The sequence below is a fragment of the Lingula anatina genome, chromosome 8 (assembly GCF_051362555.1).
Source record: "Lingula anatina isolate TDL-2025a chromosome 8, LinAna3.0, whole genome shotgun sequence".
In the NCBI taxonomy this organism is placed as follows: domain Eukaryota; kingdom Metazoa; phylum Brachiopoda; class Lingulata; order Lingulida; family Lingulidae; genus Lingula; species Lingula anatina.
In genome coordinates, this window is record NC_141774.1 from 20,295,263 (window position 1) to 20,308,656 (window position 13,394).

The window sequence follows — 13,394 nt, forward strand, 5'->3', positions numbered from 1 at the left end:
TATGGTAGCTGGGGGCTACTCTCTTTCACAAGTTCCAGTTTACCTATCAAAATTGATCCCATAAACTAACCAAAGGAGCTCTGATTAGGTGATTCTCCCACATAACAACCAGGTTAATTCATAATCAATCTTGCAGACTGGATAGTAGAAAAAACCGCACTGCTACATTTGCCAAAGATGCATTGAATTTCCTAACATACACATAATCATGATATTGTTACTGATCAGATTTTATCAGAAATACTTATGCTAAGAAAACTGAAGATTCATTTATAATTTGTTAATCTACAGGATTGGACCTTTTGAAAAAGCTCATTTTCTTCTACCAACACCTGAAAATTTTAGAGACATCACCTTATCTCTATGGTAACCCATGTCAAAGAAATTACAGAGATGAAAGTAAACCTTTAAAAATATCTGGTCAATGCAAGTGCAGAAGATTTGTAGCTCTATAAAGGGGGGGGGGGGGTCCAGATGACATAATAAAACCTAAATAATTGTATTTTTCCAGCTGAATCTGGAAGACTATCATCTGTAAAAATTAACAGTAACGTGTTGATATTATTGAAGAAATTAAATAAGTAGACTGACAACATCAATCAAAAATGAGACAAAAAAAAAGTACTGTCTGTGATACAATCAAACAACAAACCATGAAAAATAACTTGATGCGCTATTCCAAAAAGGCTTTTACTGTTATTAGATTGTTTCACACAGCGAGAAGTCATTTACCTCAGCTAGTGTGTCAAAGGATGCAAAGGCTGTACAACACTAACATATGATGCTGTATCAGCCAGGCACGAAGCCACTGTATTTATAACTCGAGGTCTACCATCTTTTTCAGAAATGAAAATATCATAGGTCTTGGGAGAATTCTTAAAGTACCAATGGATGGTTAAGGTGCACATTTCTCTTTACACCCAAATACCCTGATTTTTAGACAAATCCATTGACTTTCATCCACATTCTTTTCTTCTTTTATTAATTCATTTATTTTTCTAATTATTTTATTGTTAAGTGCTTATTTTTGACTGGAGTGGAGATTTGGGACTTGTCCTTTGAAAAAAATCTGAGGTAAACCATCTCTAATTTGTCTTCTTTTGAATTGCATCCCTTGGGGGCAGCCAGATCAGTTAAATATGTCAGCTTCTGTCCATATTGTAAATGATGTGCAGGTCTCATTTGCCTCTGCCCACCCTGAGTATCACTGGCCCTCTGTACCTTCAGTCTGCCATTTCCAGTTATATGCTGAGAGTAAAGAGGAGAGTTTTCAGAAACCTCTGAATACTCAGGGTGCTACTGAAAACATCATAGATAGTAGAAAGGAGTTTCAAATAACCTTTCAAATTCAGGGTATTACTGGAAATAGCAAAGGCGCACTGACAGAGATGAGGCGAGATGAAATTCCCTTGTCCTGTGAAACTCTGGGCATTACTGGAAATGGCAAAAGCATGCTGATAATAGAGAGTTTCAAATACCCCTCGAAATTCAGGGCGTTACTGGAAATATTACAGGCATGCTGACAGTAGAGAGATGAGGTTCTAATGATATGTAAATTTCAGGGTGTGAAAAGAAATGGCAAAGGTGCACTAGCTGACAGAGGTGAGACGAGATGATTTTCCAGGGTTCTGTGAAACTAAAGATGTCGTCTCCACTGTACCAGACACATCAAGCCAGTACCAGACATACTGAAATGACTCCTATTGCCATAACATTTCATACACCAATCAATCATATAATATACACTAAATCATTCATCTTGGTGAGAGAAAGTAGAATCTTTAAGACTCAGTCTGCCTTCTTTATCAGTCACTTTATGCTCAATTCCACACAAATTGAACTGACATCTGGCCACACTTAAAAAATTAAAATCCTTAGCTGACATAACACAAAAAGTCAAAACTCTTAACATATTTAAAATTGGCAATTGAATGGCTGCAGTCTAAATTTATGCTGGAGAAATGCTTCCAAAAAAAAAAGGGCAGAATGCTTTTGTCTGACTTTCTTTATCAGTCCCTTATGCCAGATTTCACCCAAGTTGGCCTGACACCTGTTAATCACCAGATGAGCAGATAGATTTCTGAGAAGACGACCCAAGTCGATGACAGTGCCTGGGATCATAGCCCAAGCCCCGGACTGATACGAGCTGACCTCACATGGAAGAATCAGACAATCAGTTGGCAGAGTGCACGAAGACAGACAGTGGTGAGAAGGGGAATGAAACTAAGTCATGTTTACATTGAAGATAGGTCGACTCTTCTTGGTTTATGCAATGACAGCAAGTAAAATAGTGGCCAAGACATCACTGACCTGTTTTGGGGATCAGCTGGCAAAGAGCATGAAGAGGAGACAGTAATCATAGTGACAGGTGTTAAGATGTGTTTATACTGAAGTTAGGTAGAACTTTCTTAGTATTAGTATAATCCGTGTGTGCATGTGCATATACATGCGCACAATAGTTGCAAGGGTCAAAAATCTGCTGACGGAAATTATTTAACCAAAAATATACTGGAAACATTCAAGTAATTATAATTCAATTCCTGGAAAGCAAATAATAAATATACATATGAATAAATATATTCTGAATGCATGAAAAAAATGTACATACTAATGGAGGGAAAAGGTACGAGTGAAAAATTAAATGAAAAAACAAATGTGGGAATGATTCAACTACAAAAGCACTCTGAGACAGCGGATCTCCACCAAGGCAGCAAATTGATATTATTATTATTAATTTTATTATCAATTCATGGATCACCAACGAAATGTAACTGATTCTGAGTTAGCCAATTTCTGCCCTTTTCAAGAGTTTTGTCAGTATTTGTTGAATATTTTCTGAGTTATGCTGTGAACTTACAAACCATTAAAGGCAAAAACAAACTTCCTTGATGAAGATAAACAAACAAACAAACAAACAGCCTACCCGTGATGAGGAGTTCCTCAGCTTGTCCAGGTAGTCAAAGATCTGCTCTGGGACAATTCTGCCCACCACATGGATGGTGTCTGGGAGATCCTAGGAAATACAAAGATTATATTACTCTGGGACAATTCTGCCCACCACATGGATGGTGTCTGGGAGATCCTGAGAAATACAAAGATTATATTACTCTGGGACAATTCTGCCCATCACATGGATGGTGTCTGGGAGATCCTGGGAAATACAAAGATTATTTTACATCAGGGTATTGATCGAACTTCATGTGGGCTCTGCCTGAATGCAATCACATTTATTTAAAAGATTAAAACGCCAGATTAACAAAGTGATCTTTTCTATCTTCATATCCTACAAAGAAACATGACTTTCAGATATCTTATGCAAACAAATAAATGAAAAAAAAAATCAAATTAATTTATTGATAAATGAATGAAAGAATGAATGCATATATTGATGAACAAATGTATCAATAAATGAACACTTACATTATTGAGAAAGTCAGTAGGGCCAGACACTTTGTACGCCACAGTGAAGAACTTGGGTAGATCAGGATGGAAGACAAACCCCTTCCAGACAGAGTTCTCTTTCTGTCTGCTGGCTGGCTTGTCCAGGCCTGCCTGTAACGCCGAGTCTGGGGATCTGAAACACAATGGTAATGTTATACATATGTGATTTTAATGGGAAAATCTACACACCCTCCCACACAAGCTATCTCTATCTCTCACACACACACACACAAACACACACACACAAAGAGGCAGAGAGAGAGAGAGAGAGAGAGAGAGAGAGAGAGAGAGAGAGAGAGAGAGAGAGAGAGAGAGAGAGAGAGAGAGAGAGATAAACATGCTCATTCATTAATTTCATCACTTACACACTCACTGGCAAATGCATCACCATCAAATCACACAACACACATATGCTCTCGCATGCACTATTTCATTCATGTAATCCTTCATTCAAGCATTCACTCTCACCCTTGTCATCACCAAAATACGTACTGTATCGAGCTTGAACTAGAATCAGCTGGGGGAGACTTCACTTCTTCCTTCGCCACAGACACAGGTGGCTTCTCCTCTGGTTTAGGAACAGGAGGAGGCTCTAAGACTTCTGTAGTAACGTCAGTGGATGCCATGGCTACCTCACTTCTTGGTAAGTAAGGCTGGTCCTCTTTTTCCACCTGTAAATAAAACATTATTATTTGTATTTATCATTTTTTTAATTTAAACTCAATATTAGTACTCCTCATAGATGCTAAGCCTTTTAATTTTGTTTTTCAACTTGAAAATAAAAATTCAAAGTGTTGCTTCTTCACTGAAACTTTTTTCTTATCATTAGCAAAAAATTACTGTGCAAAACTCCACCTGATAGTTTTAATTTTAAAAAATTTGTTCCATAACTTAATTTCTGGATTAGGAAAAAAATATGCCAAAAACTATGTTTGCAAAATTGAGCAAATTCAGACTTACCTCAAATACCCATGATTTACATTTTTACATATAATATATTTATATTTATTACTATTTATATTATTGAAAATATATTTACATATAATACAATCACCCCATCCTTTAAATACTGACCTTTTCCTCTTTTTCCTTCACTCCTTCAATCCGTACCATTTTGGCAATCTTGGGCTTCTTGGCAGGGGGCGGAGTCTCTTCACTGGGGGGTTTGATCTTTCCAGTACAGATCTTGCAGTTCAAGTCAAACAGATGGGTCTTGTGTTTGTCAGTGGTGTCTGTGATCAGAGATCCCAGGAGATCAGAGGCAGGCCAGGAGGGTGTGTGCTTCTCTGGCTTGACCTGGGGAACAGAAGTATGTAATATGTGTTTAAGACATGAGACGATTTAATATTTAATCAAAGATTTGAGAGAGAGAGAGAGAGAGAGAGAGAGAGAGAGAGAGAGAGACTGGCTTCTTGAGGTGAAACAGAACATCAAGAACATAAGAAGTTCAGTCTGTTGTCATGTTAATCATCAAAACTTCAATTGTAGTTACAGCTGGTCTGTAACCCTGTCAATCTGTACTTACTGTAACCCTGTCAATCTGTACTTACTGTAACCCTGTCAATCTGTACTTACTGTAACCCTGTCAATCTGTACTTACTGTAACCCTGTCAATCTGTACTTACTGTAACCCTGTCAATCTGTACTTACTGTAACCCTGTCAATCTGTACTTACTGTAACCCTGTCAATCTGTACTTACTGTAACCCTGTCAATCTGTACTTATCTATCAATTTTATTCCTTGCAATTTACAAACAAAAAACTCTGTTTATCACTAAAATATTTCACTATAACATCTTGATATTCAGTCCTCTTCTACGTGTTTTACCGACAAAACAGAGGAAAGAGAGTAAAATAATACAAGGCATCCTACCTCATCGGCAAGTATAGTCAAGTCCTCGCCCTCATCGATGATCTCCTCCCCCTTGTGAGTTTTCTTGACAACATGGCTGCCACTGCTGGCTGCCTCCTTTTCTGACAACTCTATCATCTCTAGAATCTGAGGGATTCAAGAAAAGAGTTTTGACTATTATTCAAGAAAAGAGTTTTGACTATTAACTCTTACATCCCAATCACTTCTAGAATCTTAGGCATAATTTTTGTTAAAGTATTTTGGCTTCAAAAAATACAAGATCTATGAATGCAAGAAATGAAAATTAACTTATAATATAATACTTTTGTAAAAGACTGAGGCATTTTTCAAAATCCGTAAATTATTAGGCGATTTTAAAATACACAGCGAATAAAAATTTTCAAAAATATTTTCAGGTCATCATTGTTCATGTCAAAAATGCACATGTATCATAAATAATGCAAATTTATGGAACAAAACTTATTACGTTTTTCAAACTGAAAATAAAGATGATATAACTCAATAAATTTGATAATCAATTTTCTTACGTGTTTATTTTCTCTTTCTCTCCATGTTGCTAACTCTTTACTGGCCATTTCTTCAGGAGACATCCTAACAAGTTTGTAAGGCTTAATGTGATTGGTTAAAATCTTCCGGAAAAATCCCTGGAAAGAATAATAATACATTTTGTAGAATGCAATCATTATGTTTCTGATATTAAACAGTTTAAGATTACTCCATGATATTTCCATAACAGTTACCTTAAAAAATAGAATTTTTTTTCAAAATAAATGACAAAGCATTAAATTCCTCTGTCAAATGAGATTTAGTTTAAGAAATAGTTATTAGTACCCAATAATCAAGATCTTTATTACCTCATTCTTTGGGTCCTTGATGTTGAAAAGGAGGCTCCTGAACTTGGCCTTGTATTTACTACTGACATCCCCATACAATCTAAACAACTCCGTTTCTATGGTGAGGGTCAACTTCTTGATCTCGTGATTGGTCATCACCATGTCATCTGAGTCATGGGCCCTGGAACATGGATAACAACTGAGGAACATTGCATGGAAACTGAATAAACAATTTTTAGTAGCCCAGGTAGAGCTAATGAGTGGGTTTAGTATGACTATGATGATGTTGCATTATTTTCATGATGGCATTGGCTGATCATATGTTGTACCTGAGGGCTTACCTGACACAGGTGTCATGTGACACCTGACACAACCTATGCTGTAATGTCCTGATAGTGAAAACAAACCCCCTCCTCACCACCCCCACCCCCCTTGTTTGTTCATGTACACTAAACAAATGTATCAAGCACCTGAGAGTACATATATACTTCATATAAAATAAAGTGATTTAAATATATTTTCTCAACTAATTTAGTTAAATTACAGTCTTTTGAAGAATTATTGTTTCTGATTACTTTGTCCCTTTTAGTAATTATCTTTCTATTTTCTGAGATCCAGAAATGCACTCTAGTTTTTCATCTGCGTTGGTCTGGATACAAGAATCATGTCCATCCATACCAACCTCTTGCTCAGAGTATCCTTTCATTCTTATTGTTCCTGTTTACTTTATCCCTTTCAGTAACTATCTTTTTTATCAAGGTCTGAGAATGCACCCTAAATTTTAATATGTATTGATCTGGTTACAAATATGCCTATACCAACCTCTTGCTCAGTGTATCCTTGAGGGCTTTTCTGACATTCATTCTTATTGGCATGGGGTCAGCCGCGGCCGTGGTGGACGTAGTGGACGTTGGCTCCTGCTTGGGCTGTGCGGAATCTTTGTGAGATTCTTTCCTTTCACGCTGTCGCTCCTTCTGATTCCTCTCCTTTTCTCTGTCCTTTCGTTCTTGTTCACGCTTTTCTCTCTCCTTGTCGCGTTCTTTTTCTGCGTAAATAAAAACAGGTTAAATTGTTGTTTTTTTTTTCTTTTAGAAGTAAAAGGTATGTGTACTACTATTAACACAATTTGGAAAATAATCTTGAAATGTATCAAACAGTAATGTATAAAAACAATATCAAATAATTTATAAATTCATATTTTAAAAATCAATACGGCAATTAAAAAAAAAAAAACTAAAAATCTTCACAGGATAACCACAAGAATTGTGACTTTTTTGTTCATCACTGTATGTTTGTTCTTTTTTTTTTTTTTCATTAAGACAAATATATTTTTTAAATCTTCCACCATCCTAGCCACCATCAAGCATTCCATCATTTCCACTTACTCTGGCTGTAGAACCTATTCACAGAGTGCATGTGTCCAGCCTGTTGTCCAGGACGCAGCACTTCAAATGTGGGATGTCTCTGCAGCCATTTCTCCAGGTTTTCTGTAGTTGGCGCTGTTGGTCCTGTAACAAGACGACCTGAGTGCCTCTCCAAGACGACAACTTTATCTGCCTGTTTACCCTTCTGTGAATGACATAAATAAATAAATAAATAAATAAATAAATAAATAAATAAATAAATAAATAAATGCTCTAAGTTCTCATCTGTCACTCAATTTTTTCTTAATTCTTGAATTGCAATCACCCAGTTTTTAAGTGTTGAAAAATGATCCTGTTACAATCCTTGAATTTTTACATGACAAAATAAAACAAACTTTTTTCTTGGGTCTGTTTTGCCTTCCTCTTATACCCTGTGCTAAATTCATGTTAACCTTGGTGTTCCTTGAAAGTATTTCAATCCATTAAAGTACACCATTTGTTACCTTGAACATTATTTTAGTCTTTGTAAAGCCAAAATTACTTCTCTGACTCAGACTTGAATTACAAGATATTTGGCAAATTTTGCCCCCTCCCCCCTTCTCTCATATGCTGTGTCACAATATCTTTGAACACCGAAGCCTCTTAAAAAAAAAAAAAAACAAAAGATCTTACCTCTGCCTTCGACTTAAACCCAGCCATCTTAGCCTTCTCCTTCTCCAGCAGCTGCAGGGACTCCTTGGCATGTTTGACAATACACCCTGGCTTACAGTAGACAGAACCCTCTCTAGCCCACTCCTCACACCCTGTACTAATACAGTGCTGTCTGGGGGGCTTGTCTTTGTCCTTGGTGGGGCTCTTCTGGAAGTGGAGATTGGTAATGTATTTATCAGAGGAGAGGGAGTAACAGCAATAGTAATGTGTATTTTGTGTGAAATCTTAATTAACATGTATCAGAAGGATCTAAATTGCTGATACTTGTGTTTACACACTTCCTTAAAATAATTACCTTTACCTTGCATGTATTAGCAGAGTGTAAGAATGGATAGGGTTGTTGTCTGTGTTCGCAAGGGTTTCAATAAAATCAAAAGGGAGTTGTGGAACACCCCCAGTATTATATCAATTTGTAAATCATACTGCAATCAAATGTTATTTCTAGGCTCTGCTTTAAGAGATAAAAGTGGACTTTTGATATAATCTTGAAAATACAGGCACAGACAATTCACAGGTCTACATTAGGGCCCATGGGGCAGAAATACAACACACATATTAATATCACTTCCCAAATATCCAGAAAAAAATCCAGAAGACTTTCATTTCTATACCTTAAACACTTTGAACCTTTTCCTCTTCTTTTTTCCATCATCTTGATCTGGTCTTTTCTCCTTCTTTCTTATCTCCCCTAGTAACTTGGGTTTTCCCTCTCCAGATGTATCTCTGGAGACAGACGACTCCCTGCTAGCACTCTTAGATGCAGAAGATTTAGCCTAAAATAACCCAAACCACATTGACATTTCTGCCAGCAACAGGTTCATAAGAGAGAGGTAAGTATTCAGGACAAATACAGGTGTTGACAATACTTTTATAGTTTGATGATTATTAGACATTACTCACCAAGGCAGAAAATGGGATAATTTTTTTTTTTTTTTTAAATAACTTTAAGTTACTTTTTATCATGCACAGAAAACATTTTACCTCACAGGCAGAAAATGGGCTTTACTTCCTTAAAAACAATTTCTTTTTTTCATCATTACACATTGAGAGGATGAAAAGCCTACTACAGAGACATTGTGGTGAGATAATAGAAATGTATACCAGCTTTGGAATCTCATGAAGTTGAGATTGAAAATGTCAGTTATCTCTCACCTTTTCAGACTCAGAGTCTGACTCTTTTGTACTTTTCTTTTTATCCTCTGCATCTCTCTTCTTTTTGTCAGGACTGGTTTCCCTGTCAGACTTCTTGTTTTCTTTTGCTTCTTTCTTTTCCTTATCTGTTGTGAAGAACAGAATAAAAAGCAAAAAAGTTATAGTAAGAACAAAGGTGAGATTTGGAGATGCACAAGTATTCAGTGGGAAGAAAGCTTTTTGCACCCAGAACAAGAGATGGAGAGAGAAGGGGGATAAATCAAAACACCTCATAAAATCAGCTGTGGCAATGCATTTTCTAAAATTTATCAGACTTCAGATATAAACAATACAAAAGATTATGCCAAAAAATTATACTACTGTTATATAAACACACTAAATTAGAACACTGCAGTTAAAGTTACAGGATCTGATAATTTACTTAAACTGAGAGAGAGAGAGAGAGAGAGAGAGAGAAAGAGACCCAATCACCCCAACATAACTCATTGGTTTAGCTGTGACATCACACATTGTATTGGTCTGTACACACCTTTACAAACTGGGCAGATCCATTCCTCCTCATTCTCTTCCATCACCTTGCCTCTGGCCTTGGTGATACCAACACAGCTGCCATGAAACCAGTCTTCACAGCGATCACAGCAGATCATAAACCTGGAACAGCATTATTTTAATATTCATATATTACTAGACTTATACTGCCCTACTAGTAGGCTTTTTAAATTTTTAGCTAGATGACTATGATGTTGACTTCTTTTATTGACTGATGAGCTTGCTCCCGAGTAAACAAAAGAATGCTAGAGAGCAAGTTCATCTAACTGCAAAAGATTAATTATGTATTTTTTTTATCTCATATGAAAACTAGTCTAAAATACTTTGGAGTCAATGTCTTCTACAAATGTTCATTTCTTATCTTAATTACTAAGGTAATTTGCACAAAATATACAAAGCAACTGAGAACACAAATAACTTATCCATCGATTTTATTCATTCATGAAGTCATTCAAATTTTCATGAATGCACCACTTATTCTTTAACAGTTTAACTTGGTGAGGGTGTGAATGCAGCTGCTCTCACCTGTTATCGTGTTGTTTTTGACAGATGCACCAGAGCCTTTCAGGGTCATCTTCAGAACCCCAATCCGAGTCATTTTCATCGTCTTCGTAACTCATGCCGCCCTCAGATTCCTCATCGTCAAACAAATCTGGTAATATTGAAAGTTTTCTATTTTTATTGTTGATTTCAAAATTAAAATTGTTGGAACAAATAGTATATGTTCCTTGCAGTCTAGGTGAAATTTAACATTCCCATTTTTTTTTTTTTTTTTTGCATTAAAGAATTTTTCCTTATTTACAAGCAAAAGGGCAAATTGCATAACTGCAACTAAATTAATTTTATTGCATAAAAATGCTTGTTTCACTTTCAAGAAAGATGACACATTTGATAAATGCCAAGTTTTAGGAAATCAAAAAAAATCTATTCAGGCTTTTTGGCTGAAGAATGTAGAAACAGCAGGTTAAACATCGTGTATGTTGTTGACATCAGTCAAAAAGTTACTTGGAATAATACGTCATTTGGCCAAAGCAAATCTTAAATCTCAGCCATTCTTACCATCTTTTAACTCCAAGTTCTTCTTAAATTCCTTGGTCTCGTGCTTTTTATCTTCCCTTTCTTTGGCACTGTCGTAGTCACTTTCTGACAGCATTCCTCCCTCCTCTCCTCCCTCCATCTTTACTTCCTCCTCTTGTAATTTCTTCACAGCAGGGTGTTTCTTTACTGGCTTTTTCAAATCTGCACTAGGGGTCTTCTCTGTAGGTGTTTTGGAATCTAACTCTTTTTCCTTCTCTGTTTCAGCCAATTGTTTTCGAGTTTGAATGATACTCTTTCTTTCCACAGGCACATTCTTTTCTTTTTCCACCTTCGTCACAGATTCTGTTTCACTCGTATCGACTTCTGTTGTCTCTGTCTCTTTTTCAACCTTAGCATCGGACTTTTTCGCTTTTCCAGATTTCTTTTTTACTCCCTTTTTGTCCGATTTAGTCTCATTAGCTTCTTTATTGTCAGTCTTTGTCCCTGCATCGCCTGTCTCTGAAGAGGAATCTTCTGGTGGTTTGGCTTTAGCTTCTTCTTTCGCTCCACCACCACTTTTCACAGTTAAACTAGAGAACAATGCCTTGGCTTTTGAAAAATTGATTTTTGCTACCTTCATTGATGTTTGTTTGCTTGTGGCTGTTGCCTCTACTTGTTCAGCCTGGATACAAAACAAATGTGGGCAGTCAATTATTCACATGACAGTAAAAGCATAAAATAACTGTTGCAATACTTCTTCCTTCTACCCTCTCTCTCTCTCTCTCTCTTGCTCTCTCTCTTGCTCTGTGTCTTGCTCTCTCCATCCATCCAACAAATACACATATTTTATTTATTGCACCAGCATTTCGCAGACATATACATTCATATGTCTGACAATCTGATTTAAAGAACACCAGAAACGTAACACTGTAAATCATTTAAAAGAGAACATATCATTGCTCTGACATACCAGCATGACCTGGAGATCAATATTGCAGCACATACTGGTAGGACAACTGAATATATATATATATATATACATATACATTTACGTTAAATAAAAAATGTCCCACAGAAAAAAAGATAAATATGGTTTTATTTGAAAGGTAACAATAGTGATCAGTGCTGTGGTAAAACACAACAGATTCTTTTTTACCTTTTCTATTTGCACTTGCTTCAACGGTACATCATCTTCAGAACTTTCCGATGTCTAAAATATAAAATTTAGTGAGGTGAGGAAAGGGACAATCTTAAATGTTTGCTTTCTTCCCAAAATACCCTCTCTCTCTCTCTCTCTCTCTCTCTCTCTCTCTCTCTATATATATATATATATATATATATATATATATATATATCACTCTTCTAAGTGGTTTATTTCTACCTTAAAACCTACCTACGAGTCATTCCACAAGAAACTGACTCTGAGTCACATCAGTGACCCGCCATGTAACATTTCCATATTACCTGTTTAATATTGCTTTATAAAAACTGTTTATTTTTTTTGCACATAGCAAAAAGGGCATAAATTATAGGGCAAGTTAAAATCATACAAAATATTATGTACAAAATGTGTGTTGTTAACAAGACACAGAAGTCACATTTTTGCAGAATGACCCATATACAAAAATTTGTCTAACTAGCCTCACTACCAGAAAACCTTAATGGCCATCCATTTTTATCATCATTTTCACAACTCTACAAAGAGTACTTTTTCAGAACCCCTCCCTAAATCAGATAGAACAAAGTGAAAAGCTAAAAATAACCTTTGACAGCAATTTGGATCATCATTTTAAGAATCTATTATTCTTCCAAATCTTGCAGAGGGCAACCTACCTTCTTCAGTCTTCTTTGCACTACTTTCAGTGGGACATCTTCATCCTCTGAGCTGCTCCTGAATCCCTGAAATAAAAATAATACCACTGATCATAGTTGCTTTATACATTTGAACAAAATGATAATTTACCGTCAAATTTACATTTTTTAAACTACTTTTTCCTTTGACAGTTCATGTTAGTGTCATTTCTTAAACTCTTTACCTTCTTTTTTCCTCCCTTTAATTGTTTCAATGGCACATCATCTTCTGAATCTTTCTCCAATTTCTGACCCCTTGTTTTCTTGCTGCCTCTGCCATCAGGTTTGTTTGATGCCTGCTGCTCCTGCTACAAAAACAAAATTGTACTGAATTTGTCACCCAGACTATTAATTTGTTTCATTTCCACATGTGTAGCCACTGCTCATGATAAGAAAACCATGTTCCTTGCAGTCAAACTTACTGTTGATGGGACAAAACAATAATGCCAAATGCCAATCTGATTCTCACAGCATAATAATTATAAAAATTTAGATCTACAGTAAATATTCAGTGATTACTTAATAATAATTCTTTAACTAGTCATAATTTTAATTTCCCTATTATAATTATAATGATCCTATACAGTACTAACAAGTATTCAA

The 13,394-nt window shown here is 35.9% G+C and overlaps 1 protein-coding gene across 2 annotated transcripts in view; it reads right to left on the reverse strand.

Annotated features, from left to right (window-relative positions):
• LOC106175979 (uncharacterized) overlaps positions 1-13,394 on the reverse strand; it is a 53,603-nt gene that overhangs the window by 36,141 nt on the left and 4,068 nt on the right. The window contains exons 7-24 of one of the 2 annotated variants that reach the window (XM_086994715.1): positions 12,977-13,096; positions 12,774-12,839; positions 12,097-12,150; positions 10,983-11,622; positions 10,449-10,575; positions 9,904-10,025; positions 9,375-9,499; positions 8,834-8,995; positions 8,184-8,369; positions 7,533-7,716; positions 6,970-7,192; positions 6,169-6,328; positions 5,842-5,958; positions 5,315-5,440; positions 4,516-4,737; positions 3,934-4,112; positions 3,421-3,574; positions 2,924-3,013 (exon numbers count right to left, since the gene is read on the reverse strand). In XM_086994715.1, the coding sequence (XP_086850841.1) occupies positions 2,924-3,013; positions 3,421-3,574; positions 3,934-4,112; positions 4,516-4,737; positions 5,315-5,440; positions 5,842-5,958; positions 6,169-6,328; positions 6,970-7,192; positions 7,533-7,716; positions 8,184-8,369; positions 8,834-8,995; positions 9,375-9,499; positions 9,904-10,025; positions 10,449-10,575; positions 10,983-11,622; positions 12,097-12,150; positions 12,774-12,839; positions 12,977-13,096 (3,057 nt within the window). Of the gene's footprint in view, positions 1-2,923; positions 3,014-3,420; positions 3,575-3,933; positions 4,113-4,515; positions 4,738-5,314; positions 5,441-5,841; positions 5,959-6,168; positions 6,329-6,969; positions 7,193-7,532; positions 7,717-8,183; positions 8,370-8,833; positions 8,996-9,374; positions 9,500-9,903; positions 10,026-10,448; positions 10,576-10,982; positions 11,623-12,096; positions 12,151-12,773; positions 12,840-12,976; positions 13,100-13,394 lie in introns of both variants that reach the window. The other variant, XM_086994714.1, reaches the window with a different exon arrangement.